This window comes from Ranitomeya variabilis, chromosome 8 (genome assembly GCF_051348905.1).
Source record: "Ranitomeya variabilis isolate aRanVar5 chromosome 8, aRanVar5.hap1, whole genome shotgun sequence".
Classification (NCBI taxonomy): Eukaryota; Metazoa; Chordata; class Amphibia; order Anura; family Dendrobatidae; genus Ranitomeya; species Ranitomeya variabilis.
The window spans coordinates 210,575,508-210,594,992 of record NC_135239.1 but is presented as its reverse complement, the minus strand read 5'-3'; the positions used below and the strand labels follow the sequence as shown (position 1 = coordinate 210,594,992).

The window sequence follows — 19,485 nt, the reverse complement described above, 5'->3', positions numbered from 1 at the left end:
TTTCCTTTGTACCATTACTTTATCTAATCCAAAACCAAGACACAGACTAAAGTCCAAAACTCCCGTTCTGTTTATTAGCACAAATACTCGGAGCAATTGGTTTATTCGTTCTCCTCGCTGCGCAGTCTGGCGTTGGGGTTTGTCACTTTGATGGCGAGTTGTGCCGCCCGCTCCACAATGGTCTTTCGGTTCTTGGAGGAGACGTTGTGAGCGATCTCTGCACAGAAGGATCTGGGAAAGAAGCAGATTGTGAGATTCTAGTATAATATACATCTACTCTATTCAAGTGCAGGACGTTCCTAATTTTCTTAAACAATCGTCTTACTGGGACCAGTATAAATTAGGAGTTCATGCAGACAGTTTTCAGCAGCAACCAGCATGTACTGCACATGGGCCTTTCTGGGTCACGTCAGGGGGCATCACATGCAAAAATGCTCTTTACTAGCGCCCCCAATGTTGAATTATTACATGCACATCATTAAATAGCTCAACAGCAAAGTAATAAATCAGATATCTAGCTTTCTCTTGCCGCCCCATTGAGAACTAATGAAATTTGGACATGTCAGAGCCCCGATCTTGAGATTGCTAATAAACCTAGCCCCTAAATAAGTGATATTCTACATCTAAGGATCACCATTTAGCCTCCCATTTTCCAGTATTACCCCCTCCCGTCTTATATAACCTCCTCCCAGTTCAGGATTAAAGAACTCTCCAGTTTTATACAAATTAATGTAAAATGAAAACTATTCCTCATCAGTTTCCAGCCATGGGGAAAACAAGAGTTTCTATTCTTGACAGCAAGCAGAGATCTGAAGACATTGGGGTATAATGACACTGAGGCAAAGTCCTGTGGCACCACATGGACAGACTCCACAGGGGGTGATGTTTACACGTCCTTTAACAAGAGGCAACTTTTGCACCCGTCAGACCTCATCCTGCCGCCCCTCCAGGTTCGGTCACTCACTTGTTGCTCATCATCAGAACCTCGAGTTCCTTGACGTTGCGGACCAGAAACTTGCGGAAGCCTGTGGGCAGCATGTGCTTGGTCTTCTTGTTGCTACCGTAACCGATGTTGGGCATCAGGACCTGACCCTTGAACCTCCTGCGGGCCCTGTTGTCGATACCTCTGGGTTTACGCCAGTTGCGCTGCAGGAAGGAGAAGATGTGCTGTGAGTTATCACCATCTCCGCGCTGGCATCGATCACATATTACACTCGTAGGTCTCTGCACTTACCTTAATCTTAACATAACGGTCTGACTGGTGGCGAACGAACTTCTTCGTCCGCTTCTTGACGATCTTGGGTTTGATGACAGGCCGGAGAGCTGCCATGATATCTAAAGACAACAGATGATTAGTTAGATCTTTACCGTCGGTATTTACGGTGACGATCGATTGACGCCATTGCTGACTTGTCGCAGACCAACTTCCATCAACTGATATAAGGAACCAGCCATGGAATGGGTATCTGGCTGCAGTGCTCTGCCTCCATGTCCGCACGCTGCAAGAGCACAGGCCGCCCCGCAGACTAATGGATGGAGGCGCTTACTGTCCGCACGCTGCAAGAGCACAGGCCGCCCCGCAGACTAATGGATGGAGGCGCTTACTGTCCGCATGCTGCAAGAGCACAGGCCGCCCCGCAGACTAAAGGATGGAGGCGCTTACCGTCCGCACGCTGCAAGAGCACAGGCCGCCCCGCAGACTAAAGGATGGAGGCGCTTACCATCCGCACGCTGCAAGAGCACAGGCCGCCCCGCAGACTAAAGGATGGAGGCGCTTACCGTCCGCACGCTACAAGAGCACAGGGAAAAGGATGGAGGCGCTTACTGTCCGCACGCTGCAAGAGCACAGGCCGCCCCGCAGACTAAAGGATGGAGGCGCTTACTGTCCGCACGCTGCAAGAGCACAGGCCGCCCCGCAGACTAAAGGATGGAGGCGCTTACCGTCCGCACGCTGCAAGAGCACAGGGAAAAGGATGGAGGCGCTTACTGCCGGCACGCTGCAAGAGCACAGGCCGCCCCGCAGACTAAAGGATGGAGGCGCTTACCGTCCACACGCTGCAAGAGCACAGGGAAAAGGATGGAGGCGCTTACTGCCGGCACGCTGGAAGAGCACAGGCCGCCCCGCAGACTAAAGGATGGAGGCGCTTACCGTCCGCACGCTGCAAGAGCACAGGGAAAAGGATGGAGGCGCTTACTGCCGGCACGCTGCAAGAGCACAGGCCGCCCCGCAGACTAAAGGATGGAGGCGCTTACCGTCCGCACGCTGCAAGAGCACAGGGAAAAGGATGGAGGCGCTTACTGCCGGCACGCTGCAAGAGCACAGGCCGCCCCGCAGACTAAAGGATGGAGGCGCTTACCGTCCACACGCTGCAAGAGCACAGGGAAAAGGATGGAGGCGCTTACTGCCGGCACGCTGGAAGAGCACAGGCCGCCCCGCAGACTAATGGATGGAGGCGCTTACTGCCGGCACGCTGCAAGAGCACAGGCCGCCCCGCAGACTAATGTATGGAGGCGCTTACTGCCGGCACGCTGCAAGAGCACAGGCCGCCCCGCAGACTAAAGGATGGAGGCGCTTACCTCCGCACGCTGCAAGAGCACAGGGAAAAGGATGGAGGCGCTTACTGCCGGCACGCTGCAAGAGCACAGGCCGCCCCGCAGACTAATGGATGGAGGCGCTTACTGTCAGCACTAACATACACCATGCCTGGTGGGCTGAGAGCTGGACCCTGCACTGATTACAGGCTCCCGGCTTTGCGGCCATGCACTGTCAGGGTGCAGCGGCACACTGGGCCCCCTTCATTCTCAGGGAACCCTAGAGGTCAGGTTACCACCGACCGTACAGTGATGCCACACCCTTGCAACAAGCTACCATCTTTTAAAGGGGTATTCCTATCTAATAGTGATGAGCGAGCGGGTTCAAGTGTTCCCCAAGTGTCTTCGGCGTGCTCGAATCCCCACGGCTGCATGTCTCATGGCTGTTTGACAGCCGCAACACATGCGGGGGGGTTGCCTGTTTGTGAGGCATCAATCCCTTGCATGTGTTGCGGCCGCGGGGATTCGAACATATTATTTGAGCACTCCGAAGACACTCGAGCATGCTCACTCATCACTACTCTCCAACTCCCTCACTTTATACACCTGCAGAAGCCCCACCACTACAACACTGACAGGGAGTGTCACCCCAAAAGGGACGGATTCAAAAATGTATTTATTTTTTTTTAATATATAGATCACTCCTTCCCCTTTTCCACCACAAAATGCAGTCCTTACAGGGAATCTGTGGCCAGTTTCTTGCTCCCCATCAGATAAGCATTTTGTAGCAGTATAAACCTCACTTCCAGCGATGAGTCACTTACTGGGCTGCTTGCTGTAGTTTTGATGAAAACAGTGTTTTATCTGCTGCAGATCTAGCAGTGCTCAGGCTGCTGGGCTGTGTATAACCCAACCCACACCACTGGTTGGCAGCTCTGTGTACACTGTGCATAGGCAAAAAGCTGCCAATCAGTGATGGGGTGGGGTTACAAAGTGCTCATGAATATGGAAAACTACATGGCAGCAGGTTTACTAGTGCTCTAGTGATAATCTGCTGATAAACCTACGCAGCCCAGTAAGTGACAGATCACTGGAATCAGGTTCTCAAGTCTCTATATTATGCTGCTCTCAGATTAGGTGGCAAAAAAATCTGGTAACAGATTCCCTGTAAAGGAGCGGCCTGACAAGTTTTTTTTACCCATGGATTAATTAAAAATAATAAATGGAGGCATTTAGCCTTTTCTCAGATTATGTGGTCTTCTAGTCACCTGACCGCTTCAGCTACTTGAAGGCTGAAGAAATGCTGAAATTCTGAACCCAGAAGTCAGAGGAGACCCCTGGAGGAGCCAGTGGAGACCCTCAGGCCAGCTTGCATAGGTCTTGTGGGGCGTGCCAGAAGAAGAGTAGGACTCCGTTTACTATATTTAGCAAAACCATAGGTAAAAATATATATAGATATATTTACCATACTGATTGACAACCACTTAAAGAGTTAAAAAGATAGCAACTCCTGCAGGACTGACAAGCCTATGGCACATGGTCATATACGCTGCAGTGTAATTCCTGGCAACATCCTACAGGGGTGACAAACTGATGGAAGACCCCCCAGGATTAACCCATCAGTATCTCTACAAGCAGCTCAGTCATAGACCCTCCAAGTGACCAGTAAAGTGTCCACCATGCCCGAGTACTGGTGACCAGTACGGCCACCTCTTAGGCTGAATGCACCTGGTGCTTATCACATGGGCTGGGAATATGGCGGTGTATATACATCAGGGGCCAGAACCGTGTCCCTTTGGCCTCTCTGTGCCGGTATACAGTATATACACATTTCTCCATGGTATAGAATAGCAGAGTCTTCTGTGCGACTCCATAGAGAAGTAATGTATAACACGCAGGGTACAATACACCACGGGGGTCTGCGGACATAAGAACGTGTGGATGTGTCCGTACCCTATAGATGCAATATGATGTAACGGCAAGTAAATAAAATCCTGAACTCCGACATTGATCTATTGCGGCTCAGCAAAAATGTACAAAACTGAAGACGAGGATCTTAGGTAGCATCTGATCAGACTGTATGTAGCCCCTGCCGCGCCACAGCGACCTCTTAGTGGGGCCCTAGCGGGTCAGGGATGACGTGATAAAGCACCAGCAGGTGGAGAGAGCCAGGCGCCCCATAGTAGCCATGCTGCAAGGAACAATGGCCGCCTCCTCAGCAGGACACTGCAGGAGGGGCTGCTCCTATCTGGCTCTCAGCTTTTTAGTTTTTATCTCCTCACTTGGTGTTGGTGCTTCATGGCGGCCATTGTTGCTGTGCCTGTGGGGTGCTTTTCCTTGCAGCATAGATGCTATGGGGAACCCAAGCCGCTCCACTAGTTGACACACTGTCATCTCAGAAGAGGTTGGCGCCGCACCATTAAGGGAAGGGACCCACTAAGAGCTTTGCCGTGAGGCGGCTTCATACAGTCCATTCAGATGTTACCCGAGATCCTTGCGTTCAGTTCTGTACATTTTTGCTGAGCAATCGATTAATGTCAGAGTTTTGGATGCGCCGTCCATGTCTTCTACAGGTACGGTACCCTCAGGTGCGCCCTCCACCCCACAGGACCTGTATATAGCGCCCCCTCTATAGTGCCCATATATAATGCCCCTCCACATCACAGGCCCTGGGTATATAATGCCCTCCACCTCTATAGAACCCCCTAGCACCTCAGGCCCTGGATATAATACCTCTCCACCTCTCAGGACCTGTATATAGCGCCACCGCTACAGTGCCCGCATATAATGCCCCTCCACACCACAGGACTTGTATATAACGCCCCTCCAGCTCAGGCCCTGGGTATATAATGCCCTCCACCTTTATAGCACCCCTCTGCACCTCAGGCCCTGGATATAACGCTCCGCCACACCACAGGACCTGTATATAACACCCCCACCACCTCTATAGTGCCCATATATAATGCCCCCCACATCACAGGCCCTGGGTATATAACGCCCCTCAACTTCTATAGAAGCCCCTAGCACCTCAGGCCCTGGATATAACGCCCCTCCACACCACAGGACCTGTATATAATGCCTCTCCACCTTTATAGCACCCCAGGCCCTGGATATAACGCCCCTCCACACCACAGGACCTGTATATAATGCCTCCACCTTTATAGCACCCCTTGCACCTCAGGCCCTGGATATAACGCTCCTCCACACCACAGGACCTGTATATAATGCCTCCACCTTTATAGCACCCCTTGCACCTCAGGCCCTGGATATAACGCTCCTCCACACCACAGGACCTGTATATAATGCCTCCACCTTTATAGCACCCCTTGCACCTCAGGCCCTGGATATAACGCTCCTCCACACCACAGGACCTGTATATAATGCCTCCACCTTTATAGCACCCCTAGCACCTCAGGCCCTGGATATAACGCTCCTCCACACCACAGGACCTGTATATAATGCCTCCACCTTTATAGCACCCCTTGCACCTCAGGCCCTGGATATAACGCTCCTCCGCCGGCAGAGTCCACCTCATACCACCCCGCACTCTCACCACATAACGCGCCGCCGATTTGGGGGGGCTGCACCTGGCCCTCAGACTGCAGGAAGCCGAGCTACGGCGCTGTCTGCAGGGTCCCCAGTTATCAGTCTGGCCTCGATGCTGGGACTTGTAGCTCCACACTCCGCTCCTATCCCTGCCCCATCCCGTGCCCACACAAGCCGCCATATTCACCACAGGCCCCGCTGACCCAACACCTCCTATCCCGGCTGTATACGGGGCCCACCCGGGACAAAATAACAGCGGCTGTCCCCAGTCACACCACCGGCTTACACTGCGGTACCGGCAGGGACGGGAAGGAGACCGGATCCGCGCGGATGACGATGGATTCACTCACCGGTCCGGAGCGTCCGCCTTCTCCGCAGACAGCCCGAGGAAGAGAGAGCGAGAGGCGCCGCGCGAGGTGAAGAGGAGCCGTGGACTTCCGGCGGAACAGCGCCACTGCTACAGCGGCACCCGGCGGTACTGCAGCCTTGTACAAGTCAGTTTCCACAGTTTTCTTTGACTTTCTTGTTTTTTCCTCTCAGTGACACTTTGGGGTCTGTGGAACCTTCTGATCTTTCTTTATTCAATTCTGTAGGGAGGCGACGTGGCCTGAAAACAGCGATTCTGCCCTTACAATTATTGTTTTTCTTTCTTCTCATTTTGACAGTGCCATTACAATCACGTTGCAGGGGGCTGATGATCAGAACGACCACCTTCCCCCACTTCTGTTAGTGGGATCGTCCCTCCTGAGCCGTCTGTAGGGAATGTAGGTCTCAGGACGCTGAATACAATGACACCTTGATGTCTGCGATCCCCTGAATAGTTCCTGAGACATCCATGGTTTTCTTAATATGTAAATGCGCTGTTAAGATCTGTGGGCGGGACATAGATCTCCCTGAGACTCCGCCTCCAGAGCTTAGCCAAAATGAAGGGGGCGTTACCTGTGTGAGACATGTAATGACCGACAGTCTGCCCTCCTGATCTAATGGTGACGCTCCCTGTCATTTACAATAATCTCAGGAGGCGGATTCTTGGGGAGATCTATGTCCCACCCATAGATCTTAACAGCTCATTTACATACTAAGAAAACGTGGCTTTCTGTGGAATAAGACATCATATCACAGATATCAATGCTTCTGAGATACAACTGACACCTGTGCAGCGTGGCCCCCAGGAGCCGTGGATCTCGCTCATCCTCAGGGCCCCGGTTATGGTGGTCCCTATAAGGGTCGCATAGGGTGTTATTATAAGAGTGCAGAGGTGGCATGCGCACACGGACCGGCATAGTATGGGGCCAACCCCTCTTCATCATAATAAATGGCATAAAGTAGTTGGGATGTTGCATCAGGGCCCGGATACTTCCCAAAAAATCAGCTCCCTCCTCTCCTGAAATCCTCTGCGCTGCTGCGGACACGGCACCTTCCGGTGTGCAGCTTTAGTCTGTGACCCTCCCACCTGATCAATGCACGCCACTCCTGAAATCCTCTGCGCTGCTGGAGGCATTCTCCTACTGTGGCACAAGATCACTCTGCTCTGCTGAAATACTCTGCGCTGTCATTTAGTTTGGATGGTTGGGGTCATATATTTAAAAAAACTGACCGTCACATCCAAACATAGACTAAGTGTGAACAGGTGCTGAACCCAGAGTCACCAACTCATATACAGTGAAGCAAATAAGGCAGCACACTGCAGCGCTAAAACATGCAAACATGACTGCATTACTGCACTAGAAATATGAAAAATGAGAGCGTTTAGCGCATAAAAATGGCCAATTTTATGTGTACCTGGCAGCCACTTTACGGCATCTCTCGTATACCAGGTCCTACACTTCCTTTTGTCGCTGAGAATAAACGTCTCCATCTGAATAAGGTTGGGGTCATAGTTATTACCTAATTTTTGCAGTAAGTTTTGGACGCGCCCCGGAACAGCTCAGAGGTAGCAGACGTACCCAGGACCTGGTGCTGGAGGGGCCGAAAGACTCTTCTTCCACATAAGACCCCAATGTTGAAAATGGAACATAAAAGGTGGGACCCTCGTATAGGGGCCCGGGAGCCGCAGGTGACCCCTCTGCATGGTGAGAAATCCTGGTGAGCACAGCGCCCCCTGCATGTCACTGGCACCACAAGGGGCTGCACTGCAGAACGCGGACCACCTACAGCCCCTCATATCTCCGCTGTGACACGCGGAGGAGGAACATTACTTGAAGTTCTAGTTAGCACAGTAGAAATAAGTCACTGACATCAGGTTTGTGTGACAGTCGGTTTATTACTCCGTCCATGATGTAGACTTTGGGGTCTCGGCCTCAGGACGCATCTGACACTTTGGGCAGATAAATACGCAGCTTCTCCAGCATCTGCCCCGGCCAGAACGCGTTGTCATCAGACGTACAGAAGCTGTGCGGGAAGCGGTGCCTCAGGGTCCTAGTAAAATAGGAGAGATCATCAATATCAGATGGGTGGGGGTCCGACACCCAGGACCCCCGTACAGATCAGCAGTACAGAGTGGAACAGTGCCGTATACAACGTAGTGGATGTTCTCAGTACTGCAGCTAAGATACATTCACTTCAATAGGCACGGATTTGCAGTACCGGGAATGGCCACTGCACAGGGTGCGGCGCTGTGCTGATCAGCAGGGGAGAGGTGGGGGGATGAATGTCGGACTCCCAGTGATTGGTAATTAATGACCTTTTCTAGGGATACCACAGTCTTGGACAACCCCTTTAACACTCTCCTGATATTGGTGAAGAAACGTGTTTCAGCAGCAGAGAGAATATTACTGTCACCCCGTGATCTGTGCCGCACACGTCCGCTGCTTCTGTGTGCCTCATACAAGATCACCGCACTCATCTCCTGAAACCCTCTGTGCTGCTAGGACTCTGCTGATAGTGCTATCCTCAGATGGAAACTCCCCACAGGATCAGTGCACTGCTCTCCTGAAATACTCTGTGCTGCTAGGACTCTGCTGATAGTGCTATCCTCAGATGGAAACTCCCCACAGGATCAGTACACTGCTCTCCTGAAATACTCTGTGCTGCCAAAGACAACCGTCCCCGTTCACATCCCCACACGGAGCAGATTTTTTCTTTTCCATCTTACCGACTCATTTCTTCGAACTCTTCGAAGGTCGTCCAACATTTCAGAGTCTCCGTCCTGTCTTTCTTCTTCCCTCTGACTTTTCTCTTAACCCATTTAACATATTCTTGCGGAGGGTACGGAGCTTCCCCGACCGAGATTCTGGAAACTTCTTCCTCCTTGTCTTCTGACTTTGCAGAGAAGATTCGCCTGTAATATATGTACACAGTGACTGCACCAGCAGAATAGTGAGTGCAGCTCTGGAGTATAATACAGGATGTAACTCAGGATCAGTAATGTAATGTATGTACACAGTGACTGCACCAGCAGAATAGTGAGTGCAGCTCTGGAGTATAATACAGGATGTAACTCAGGATCAGTAATGTAATGTATGTACAGAGTGACTGCACCAGCAGAATAGTGAGTGCAGCTCTGGAGTATAATACAGGATGTAACTCAGGATCAGTAATGTATGTACACAGTGACTGCACCAGCAGAATAGTGAGTGCAGCTCTGGAGTATAATACAGGAGGTAACTCAGGATCAGTAATGTAATGTATGTACACAGTGACTGCAGCAGCAGAATAGTGAGTGCAGCTCTGGGGTATAATATAGGATTTAACTCAGGATCAGTAATGTAATGTATGTACACAGTGACTGCACCAGCAGAATAGTGAGTGCAGCTCTGGAGTATAATACAGGATGTAACTCAGGATCAGTAATGTAATGTATGTACACAGTGACTGCACCAGCAGAATAGTGAGTGCAGCTCTGGAGTATAATACAGGAGGTAACACAGGATCAGTAATGTAATGTATGTACACAGTGACTGCACCAGCAGAATAGTGAGTGCAGCTCTGGGGTATAATACAGGAGGTAACTCGGGATCAGTGATGTAATGTATGTACACAGTGACTGCACCAGCAGAATAGTGAGTGCAGCTCTGGGGTATAATACAGGATGTAACTCAGGATGTTCAATGAGTTCAGGGCCTCACATTAGTTTGTCCTCTTACTTCTATCTATCGGTCGGTGAGATCGGGGCACACCTTGCAATAAACCAAAGAGAATACATTTCTGGAGATCCATCTTGTCCTTTCCTATATAAGTAGGGCAGGTAGAGACATACAGTTATGGCCGTAAGTGCTGGCACCCTTGAAATTGTTCCAGAGAATTCTTGCAATTACACGTTTTGTTAATATTATTATTATTGACGCCCTCGGCTGGATCTCGAGCCATGGCGACTTGATGAATGAACGATCTGTAGGAAGACCCATCTTGTGCAAACCTAGACAGGTCCACCAGGGTCTTCTCCGCCGTTATCTTGATTGTATCAAGCCATCAGGTTGCTTGTCTTCCTCTTCGCCTTGTTCCTTCTATTCTTCCATGATGTCCTTCTCCAGTGACCACTCTCTTCGTATGATGTCTCCATAGCTGTTCTCCATGCTTACTGAGGCACTCACAGTCACACAATACAAAGATTGAGGCAACTTTTCCCCTTTTTTGATTTCCGACATGATATTCATATTGCCTACACCTCTTACTTGCCACAGGTGAGTCTGAACGAGCATCACATGCTGAAAACAAAGTTGTTTACACTCAGTTTCAGAAAGTTGCCAACAATTTTGTCCAGGCCATTTTTGGGGGTTTTGTGTAAAATTATGTCCAATTTGCCCTTTGTTTTCTCAGTTTTTTTTGTGTTGCTCCAATAAACACAAAGGAAATAAACCTGTGTATAACAGACTGTGTGTAAGTGCAATAATTTTCTGGGAGAAATACTTAATTTTCTGGAACAACTTCAAGGTTGCCAACACTTTCGGCCATGGCTGGATATCGCCCCCTTATCACCAGCATGGGGTATGGTTTGAACGGCTAACATAAGGGGCCCTTTCTCTTTTTCGGGGCCCGGTTTGATCCCATATGATTTGTGCTGTTCTCATAGCTTTTTACCCGGACTCTGGAGAACTCCTCATCGTCTTGCCCGTTCTTGCCGCCTCTGGAGACGTCGCCCTCCTGGTCGTACGCTTGGGTCTGAGCGCTGTCCCGGGCTGTCGGAGCTGCAGATGTTCTTTAGATTCACAGATCAGCTTATCCCCGGGGTGCAATAAAGCTGCGCATAGGAAAAAATGGGATCTCGTCAGGCTCAGAGCGGCTGTAGCGCGAGGATGTGGGGATGAAGTCGGGGTGTCACCTCGTTCCAGCAGCGTCTCGGTGAGGGGCACCCCGCGGGCCTGGCACAGTTTTAGGATCTGGTAGTATTGCTGCAGGCCCTGTCGTCTGAACTTCTCCACCCGCTCCGCTGCCTCCTCTCCCAGCGTAGAGGGCAGAGCGTGGCCATCGATGGCGGCATTACCGCTACGCACCAGGCGGCACTGCTCCAGCCATTCTAATAGCCGGGTGTTGCTCTAAGGACAGAAGAAATACATAACAGGTATAACTAGACTTATCAATCAGGAGCTTAGGAAAGATGGGTCACAGCCCCAGGGTAAATGAGGATGCTGGGACTTGTAGTTCCTGCCATGTTTCTTCCCTGTGGTTTCGCATCCGATGCCCTCACCTGTGCTCTTCGTCTCCTTTCCCTGTAATTTTTTCCGATCTCCTCCATGTCCTCGTAGCTGAGGGGTCTCATCTCATCCAGACTGATGGGGGGCACCTGTAAAAAGTGCGATTTGCTGCTGTCGCTCGGCGCACTGTGTGGCGGATGGGATCTACATCTGGAAAAAAATGAGCCATCGAGAGTTACAGAAACAGACGCCTCGTGCCGAGCATCACCGGGTGGCGGGAACCATTGTGCTTTATCTGCGGACACAAAACAAAGGACGTATGAGAATAAAAAAGTCCAGAGAGTCTGAAGGCGCGTGACCACTTTACCGTACCGTGAGTCACCAACCCGCCGCTCTTCCTCTCGGCTCTTGTATTCTTCCACCATAAATGGCGCCCAACTGAAAGCTCCTTGTAATTGACGTGATTTGGATGTTTGATGCCGAGTGAGACGACCAAATCATCAAACTGCAAGTCACTGATAGGTATCATAGCCTGGAAAAATACATACATGATATAATACTGCCCCTATGTACAAGAATATAACTACTATAATACTGCCCCCTATGTACAAGAATATAACTACTATAATACTGCCCCCTATGTACAAGAATATAACTACTATAATACTGCCCCCTATGTACAAGAATATAACTACTATAATACTGCCCCCTATGTACAAGAATATAACTACTATAATACTGCCCCTATGTACAAGAATATAACTACTATAATACTGCTCCTATGTACAAGAATATAACTACTATAATACTGCTCCTATGTACAAGAATATAACTACTATAATACTGCTCCTATGTACAAGAATATAACTACTATAATACTGCTCCTATGTACAAGAATATAACTACTATAATACTACTCCTATGTACAAGAATATAACTACTATAATACTGCTCCTATGTACAATAATATAACTACTATAATACTGTCCCCTGTGTACAAGAATATAACTACTATAATACTGCTCCTATGTACAAGAATATAACTACTATAATACTGCCCCTATGTACAAGAATATAACTACTATAATACTGCTCCTATGTACAAGAATATAACTACTATAATACTGCCCCCTATGTACAGGAATATAACTACTATAATACTGCTACTATGTACAAGAATATAACTACTATAATACTGCCCCTATATACAAGAATATAACTACTATAATACTGCCCCTATGTACAAGAATATAACTACTATAATACTGCCCCTATGTACAATAATATAACTGCTATAATACTGCTCCTATGTACAAGAATATAACTGCTATAATACTGCCCCTATGTACAAGAATATAACTACTATAATACTGCCCCTATGTACAATAATATAACTACTATAATACTGCTCCTATGTACAAGAATATAACTACTATAATACTGCCCCTATGTACAAGAATATAACTACTATAATACTGCCCATGTACAAGAATATAACTACTAGAATACCGCCCCTACGTACAAGAATATAACTACTATAATACTGCTCCTATGTACAAGAATATAACTACTATAATACTGCTCCTATGTACAAGAATATAACTACTATAATACTGCCCCTATGTACAAGAATATAACTACTATAATACTGCCCCTATGTACAATAATATAACTGCTATAATACTGCTCCTATGTACAAGAATATAACTACTATAATACTGCCCCTATGTACAAGAATATAACTACTATAATACTGCTCCTATGTACAAGAATATAACTACTATAATACTGCTCCTATATACAAGAATATAACTACTATAATACTGCTCCTATATACAAGAATATAACTACTATAATACTGCTTCTATGTACAAGAATATAACTACTATAATACTGCTCCTATGTACAAGAATATAACTACTATAATACTTCCCCTATGTACAAGAATATAACTACTATAATACTTCCCCTATGTACAAGAATATAACTACTATAATACTGCCCCTATGTACAATAATATAACTGCTATAATACTGCTCCTATGTACAAGAATATAACTACTATAATACTGCCCCTATGTACAAGAATATAACTACTATAATACTGCTCCTATGTACAAGAATATAACTACTATAATACTGCTCCTATATACAAGAATATAACTACTATAATACTGCTTCTATGTACAAGAATATAACTACTATAATACTGCTCCTATGTACAAGAATATAACTACTATAATACTGCTCCTATATACAAGAATATAACTACTATAATACTGCTTCTATGTACAAGAATATAACTACTATAATACTGCTCCTATGTACAAGAATATAACTACTATAATACTTCCCCTATGTACAAGAATATAACTACTATAATGCTACTCCTATGTACAAGAATATAACTACTATAATACTGCTTCTATGTACAAGAATATAACTACTATAATACTGCCCCTATGTACAAGAATATAACTACTATAATACTGTTCCTATGTACAGGAATATAACTACTATAATACTGCTCCTATGTACAAGAATATAACTACTATAATACTGCTCCTATGTACAAGAATATAACTACTATAATACTGCCCTATGTACAAGAATATAACTACTATAATACTGCCCTATGTACAAGAATATAACTACTATAATACTGCTCCTATGTACAAGAATATAACTACTATAATACTGCCCTATGTACAAGAATATAACTACTATAATACTGCCCTATGTACAAGAATATAACTACTATAATACTGCCCCTATGTACAAGAATATAACTACTATAATACTGTCTCTATGTACAAGAATATAACTACTATAATACTGCCCCTATATACAAGAATATAACTACTATAATACCGCCCATATGTACAGGAATATAACTACTATAATACTGCTCCTATGTACAAGAATATAACTACTATAGTACTGTCCTATGTACAAGAATATAACTACTATAATACTGCCCCTATGTACAAGAATATAACTACTATAATACTGCTCCTATGTACAAGAATATAACTACTATAATACTGCCCCTATGTACAAGAATATAACTACTATAGTACTGCCCCTATGTACAAGAATATAACTACTATAATACTGCTCCTATGTACAAGAATATAACTACTATAGTACTGCCCTCTATGTACAAGAATATAACTACTATAGTACTGTCCTATGTAGGTGATATAACTACGGCAGCACTCATACTCTGTGGACGGGTTACATGATGAGTACAGTATGGACATGTTTTCGTCACCTCTTTCCTCACAGACTTCAGGTCGTGACTGGAGATTTCCTTCTTCTTGCGTTTGTTCGTCTGGTTGTAGAGATCCACCAGGCGCAGCCGTCGTTGGTGCAGGTAGTCGGCCATTATTGCCAGGGCTTCGGGGCTGGGTTGCTGGATGCTGGGGGTGACCCTGCTGCGCTGTGCGCTCTTTGACGCGCTGACTTCTTCATCCTATAGATCACATTAGGGAGGAGGGGAGTGATGAGAGAAGACTATGACTCCCATCATCAGGGGGAGCGGAGGTTTCGGCTGCCTCTTGGTGTAGTCCCTACATGATGGGCATTGTAGCTGTAGACCGCGGCTTGCTGTACTCACCACATCCCCAGTATCGTCCCTGGACGCCCGGCTTTCTTCTCGTCTCTCCACCATTTTTTTCCGTACACGTTTCTCCAGATCCGTCAGCTCCGATTTTCCTTGCAGCCATTTTTCGACGTCCCCCATATTGTCCACTTGTGACCTGAGATTCTTCCTGTCCAGTATCCAGTCTGACAGGCTCCTCGCGGCCGGGCTCGGCTCCTCCATCACTCTCGACCCATCAGCTTGTGACTTGTGGAGGCCTCTGGAGTCCACATTGGTCTCCCCTTTAAATTCTTGTCTCTCCGCTTCCAATTTTTCCATTGAGGGAGCGAAGATTCGTCGGGTTCTTGACTTTGGAGGTCCGAACGTCCTGCAAGCCGCCCGGAAGAAGCGAGTCTGGGCCAGGTCCCGCTCTCTCCACCCCGTCGGCCCATTATTGGGGGTCTGGTCTAGGAAGGAAACTTCTTTAGCCATCGTACAGATTTGGGCCGGGCACCATGGGTTTCGGGTACTGGGGGATGTCAGCACTTATGGCCGTCTGATCGTCGCAGGTCCTGAGTCTGAGATGACCGGTGACATCAGGAGGTGAAAAAAAGGCTGAAAAAGCAAAAATTGCCAACAATCAACAGTTCTATCAGGTCTGACTGGGAAAATGGCTGCATCCGATCCTCCCACAGTGTCAGCAGCACCAGATGGGACGGGACATCAGATCCAGGGAGATAAGAGACATCATGGGACCCAAAGCAAAAGGGCAAAGTGCTACCCCTCTAAAAACAAATATGTGGCAGAGTCACTGTGCCGCACAGAAGGGAGTACGCACTGCTAACAAAAGGGAAGTGGGACACGTATCGCAGCCCACAGACTGAGGTAGTGTATGGGCCCCGTACAGTGTGATGTCTGCACAGTGATTTCCCCCAATTTACCCCCACACACAGTATGGGGCCTTTACAGTCCCCCCAAAACAGTACAGTGCTACTATAGTGAACCAATGCAGTGAAGTGCCCCCAACACATCATGAAACACCAGTGCTACCCACACAGTACAATGCCACAGTGCCCCCAACATAATGATTCCTCCAAAGTGCCCAAATCACAGGATGCCCCCAACATAGTATGATTCCCCCACAGTGCCCCCAACATAGTATGTATCCTCCAGAGTGCCCCCAACATAGTATGATTCCCCCACAGTGTCCCCAACATAGTATGATTCCCCCACAGTGCCCCCAACATATCATGAAGCACCAGTGCTACCCACACAGTACAATGCCATTGTGCCCCCAACATGATGATTCCTCCAGAGTGCCCAAATCAAAGGATGCCCCCAACATAGTATGATTCCCCCACAGTGCCCCCAACATAGTATGATTCTTCCACAGTGCCCCAACATAGTATGATTCCTCCACAGTGCCCCCAACATAGTATGATTCCCCCACAGTGCCCCCAACATAGTATGATTCCCCCACAGTGCCCCCAACATAGTATGATTCCCCCACAGTGCCCTCAACATAGTATGATTCCCCCACAGTGCCCCCAACATAGTATGATTCCCCCACAGTGCCCCCAACATAGTATGATTCCCCCACAGTGCCCCCAACATAGTATGATTCTTCCACAGTGCCCCCAACATAGTATGATTCTTCCACAGTGTCCCAACATAGTATGATTCCCCCACAGTGCCCCCAACATAGTATGATTCTTCCACAGTGCCCCAACATAGTATGATTCTTCCACAGTGCCCCAACATAGTATGATTCCCCCACAGTGCCCCCAACATAGTATGATTCCCCCACAGTGCCCCCAACATAGTATGATTCCCCCACAGTGCCCCCAACATAGTATGATTCCCCCACAGTGCCCCCAACATAGTATGATTCTTCCACAGTGCCCCAACATAGTATGATTCCCCCACAGTGCCCCCAACATAGTATGATTCCCCCACAGTGCCCCCAACATAGTATGATTCCCCCACAGTGCCCCCAACATAGTATGATTCCTCCACAGTGCCCCCAACATAGTATGATTCCCCCACATGCCCCCAACATAGTATGATTTGTCCAGAGTGTCCCCAACACAGGATGCCCCCAACACAGTATGATGCCACGACAGAGCCCCCAACATAGTATGGTTCCTCACAGTTCTACCTCCCAAATACAGTACGATTATTATGCCCCCCAACACAGATTTCCCACAGTGCCCCACAACACATTACCTGCAGTGTGGGACACCTGGGGCACAGTCAGTATTTTGTGTTCCTTAGTCCATGGACTGTTAGCGGTTCCCAGCCCCGTCCCTGAGCCGCTCATTCCCCAATCACTTGTGTTTTGAGAAAATGCAGATCTCATTATAATTTGCCTTCTCTCGTTATAATTAAAAATTTTCCGACAAAATCAAAATAGAAAATGTAAAGTTACACGTTGTTATATATATTTTTGTCATCTGTTTTCTATGTAAATATTTTCTTCCTCTCGCCCTAACATCTTATGCCCCCCAGCATTGGCTCCAGCCCCCCATCCTGACCTCATATCAATGTCTGGACTGGATGCAATAGTAGCGAACAATCAGCCGCGAGCAGACGCCCATTCTGTAGAAGTAAGCCATGTTCCCATTCACTGACAACAAGCAAAGATCTTGAAATTAGTGAGGAACCAAACGACAAAGCACATTAGAACGCTGCGGGGCGACACGTCTCAGACCGCGGGCTCATCTGGGCATTATTACGTCAGTGTGCAGAGAAAGCGCCGGATAATCAGATATTCTGGATTATCGAACACACGGAAAAGTACAAAAAGTTTTGCATATTCCCTTGCAAGCACTTATTTGGAGGGTGAGCTGCTGTTGGATCCTGTCTTCCTTTAGAAGCCCCTGATCTGTCAGAATCCCCCCACAGATGTAGAGGACCAGTGTTATCCCCCCCAGGTGCAGATAACGCCTCCCCCACACACCTGAGCAGCCAGCGCCTCCGCACAGTGTGTACAGCGCGCCATGGTAACAGCACCTCCCCCTCACTGATTGGATAAGAGCCAAACTCTGCAGACCTAAGAGGCCCAACTGCAGAATGTCTCCTGGCCGCCATGTTTGTGAAGACCAAGACTGCAACTACCGAGGGCTGAGACAATGCAATAGCCAAAGTGTTCATTTTAACCCTTTTCAGCACCGATAATTTCTCCATTTTAATTTTTGTTCTTCTTCTTCCAGGATCTATAACTACTAGACCGGTAATTCTGACTTTTTTTATTTTGTATTTTTTTTGCATTCATGACATTTAAAAAAAAAAAAAAATGGGATAAATATTTTGATAGATCGGATTCTTATGGACGGGACGATACCAGACACATTTATTTTTCTTTGCCTTTTAATTTAGTTTTTAAAACTAGAAAATGTGGGTGATCGAAAAAGTTCTCTTTAAAAAAAAAGATTTAATACATTTATTTCAATATTCCACTTGGAGAGATGATGCCGCTTTAACCCCTTCATGACATGGCGATTTACCGTTCTCGTTTTTCGCTCCCCTTCTTCCATCATTTTTTATTTTTCCATCAATATGGCCGTGCGAGGGATTTTTTTTTGCGGGACGAGTTGTACTTTTCAATGACATGATGGATTATATCATATACCGTACTGGAAAACAGGGAAAAAAAATCCAAGTGCGTTGAAATTGCAAAAAAAAAAGTGCAATCCCACAATTGGTTTTAAAAGGTTTCTATTTAACAAGTTCACTATCTGGTAACATTGACCTGGGAATACGACCCCCCAGGCCAGTGCGAGTTCGCAGATGGAAAACATATATAGTTTTTTTTTTTATATTTAAGTGGTGAAAAAATTCACAAATTTGTCAAAAAATAAATAAATAAATAAATAAATTTGCTTTTGTCGCCATTTGCATAAAGCCTTCATTTTTGGGGATCCGGGGCTGGGACAAGGCTTATTTTTTGCTACCTGGGCTGATGTTTTTATTGATACCACTTTGCGGTAGATACAATGTTTTGATCACCTCGTATTGAATTTTATTGTAATGTTGCAGCGACCAAAAAAACATTATTTTGGTGTTTTGATTTTTTTCTCATTATGCCGTTTACCTATCGGATTCATTTTATAGAAAAGTTTCTGAATGCAGCGATAACAAATATGTGTATTTTTTTTTTTTTAAATTGCACTATTTTTAATGAGGCGAAAGGGAGGTGATTTGAACTTTTGTGTTTTTTGCTGTCATACTTTTAAAAACTTATTTTTCTCAC

General features: G+C 46.9%; 2 protein-coding genes across 3 annotated transcripts; both read right to left on the bottom strand.

Annotated features, from left to right (window-relative positions):
* Window positions 1-47: 47 nt before the first annotated feature.
* On the bottom strand, window positions 48-6,561 carry RPL32 (ribosomal protein L32). Its single transcript, XM_077276731.1, has 4 exons — window positions 6,429-6,561; window positions 1,235-1,335; window positions 965-1,146; window positions 48-231 (listed from the first exon to the last, which is right to left on the bottom strand). The coding sequence occupies exons 2-4, from the start codon at window positions 1,328-1,330 to the stop codon at window positions 102-104; spliced, it is 408 nt and encodes a 135-aa protein (XP_077132846.1). The 5' UTR covers window positions 1,331-1,335; window positions 6,429-6,561; the 3' UTR covers window positions 48-101.
* Window positions 6,562-8,327: 1,766 nt separating this feature from the next.
* EFCAB12 (EF-hand calcium binding domain 12) lies at window positions 8,328-18,250 on the bottom strand. Of its 2 annotated transcripts, none has more exons than XM_077276729.1 (9): window positions 18,193-18,250; window positions 15,270-15,848; window positions 14,925-15,125; window positions 12,024-12,183; window positions 11,705-11,946; window positions 11,339-11,552; window positions 11,098-11,257; window positions 9,173-9,358; window positions 8,328-8,496 (listed from the first exon to the last, which is right to left on the bottom strand). In XM_077276729.1, exons 2-9 carry the CDS (start codon window positions 15,723-15,725, stop codon window positions 8,379-8,381), a joined length of 1,737 nt encoding a protein of 578 aa, XP_077132844.1. In that variant the 5' UTR covers window positions 15,726-15,848; window positions 18,193-18,250; the 3' UTR covers window positions 8,328-8,378. The 2 variants fall into 2 exon arrangements, with proteins under 2 accessions (XP_077132844.1, XP_077132843.1); XM_077276728.1 differs by lacking the exon at window positions 18,193-18,250 and adding an exon at window positions 17,768-18,141.
* Window positions 18,251-19,485: the final 1,235 nt, after the last annotated feature.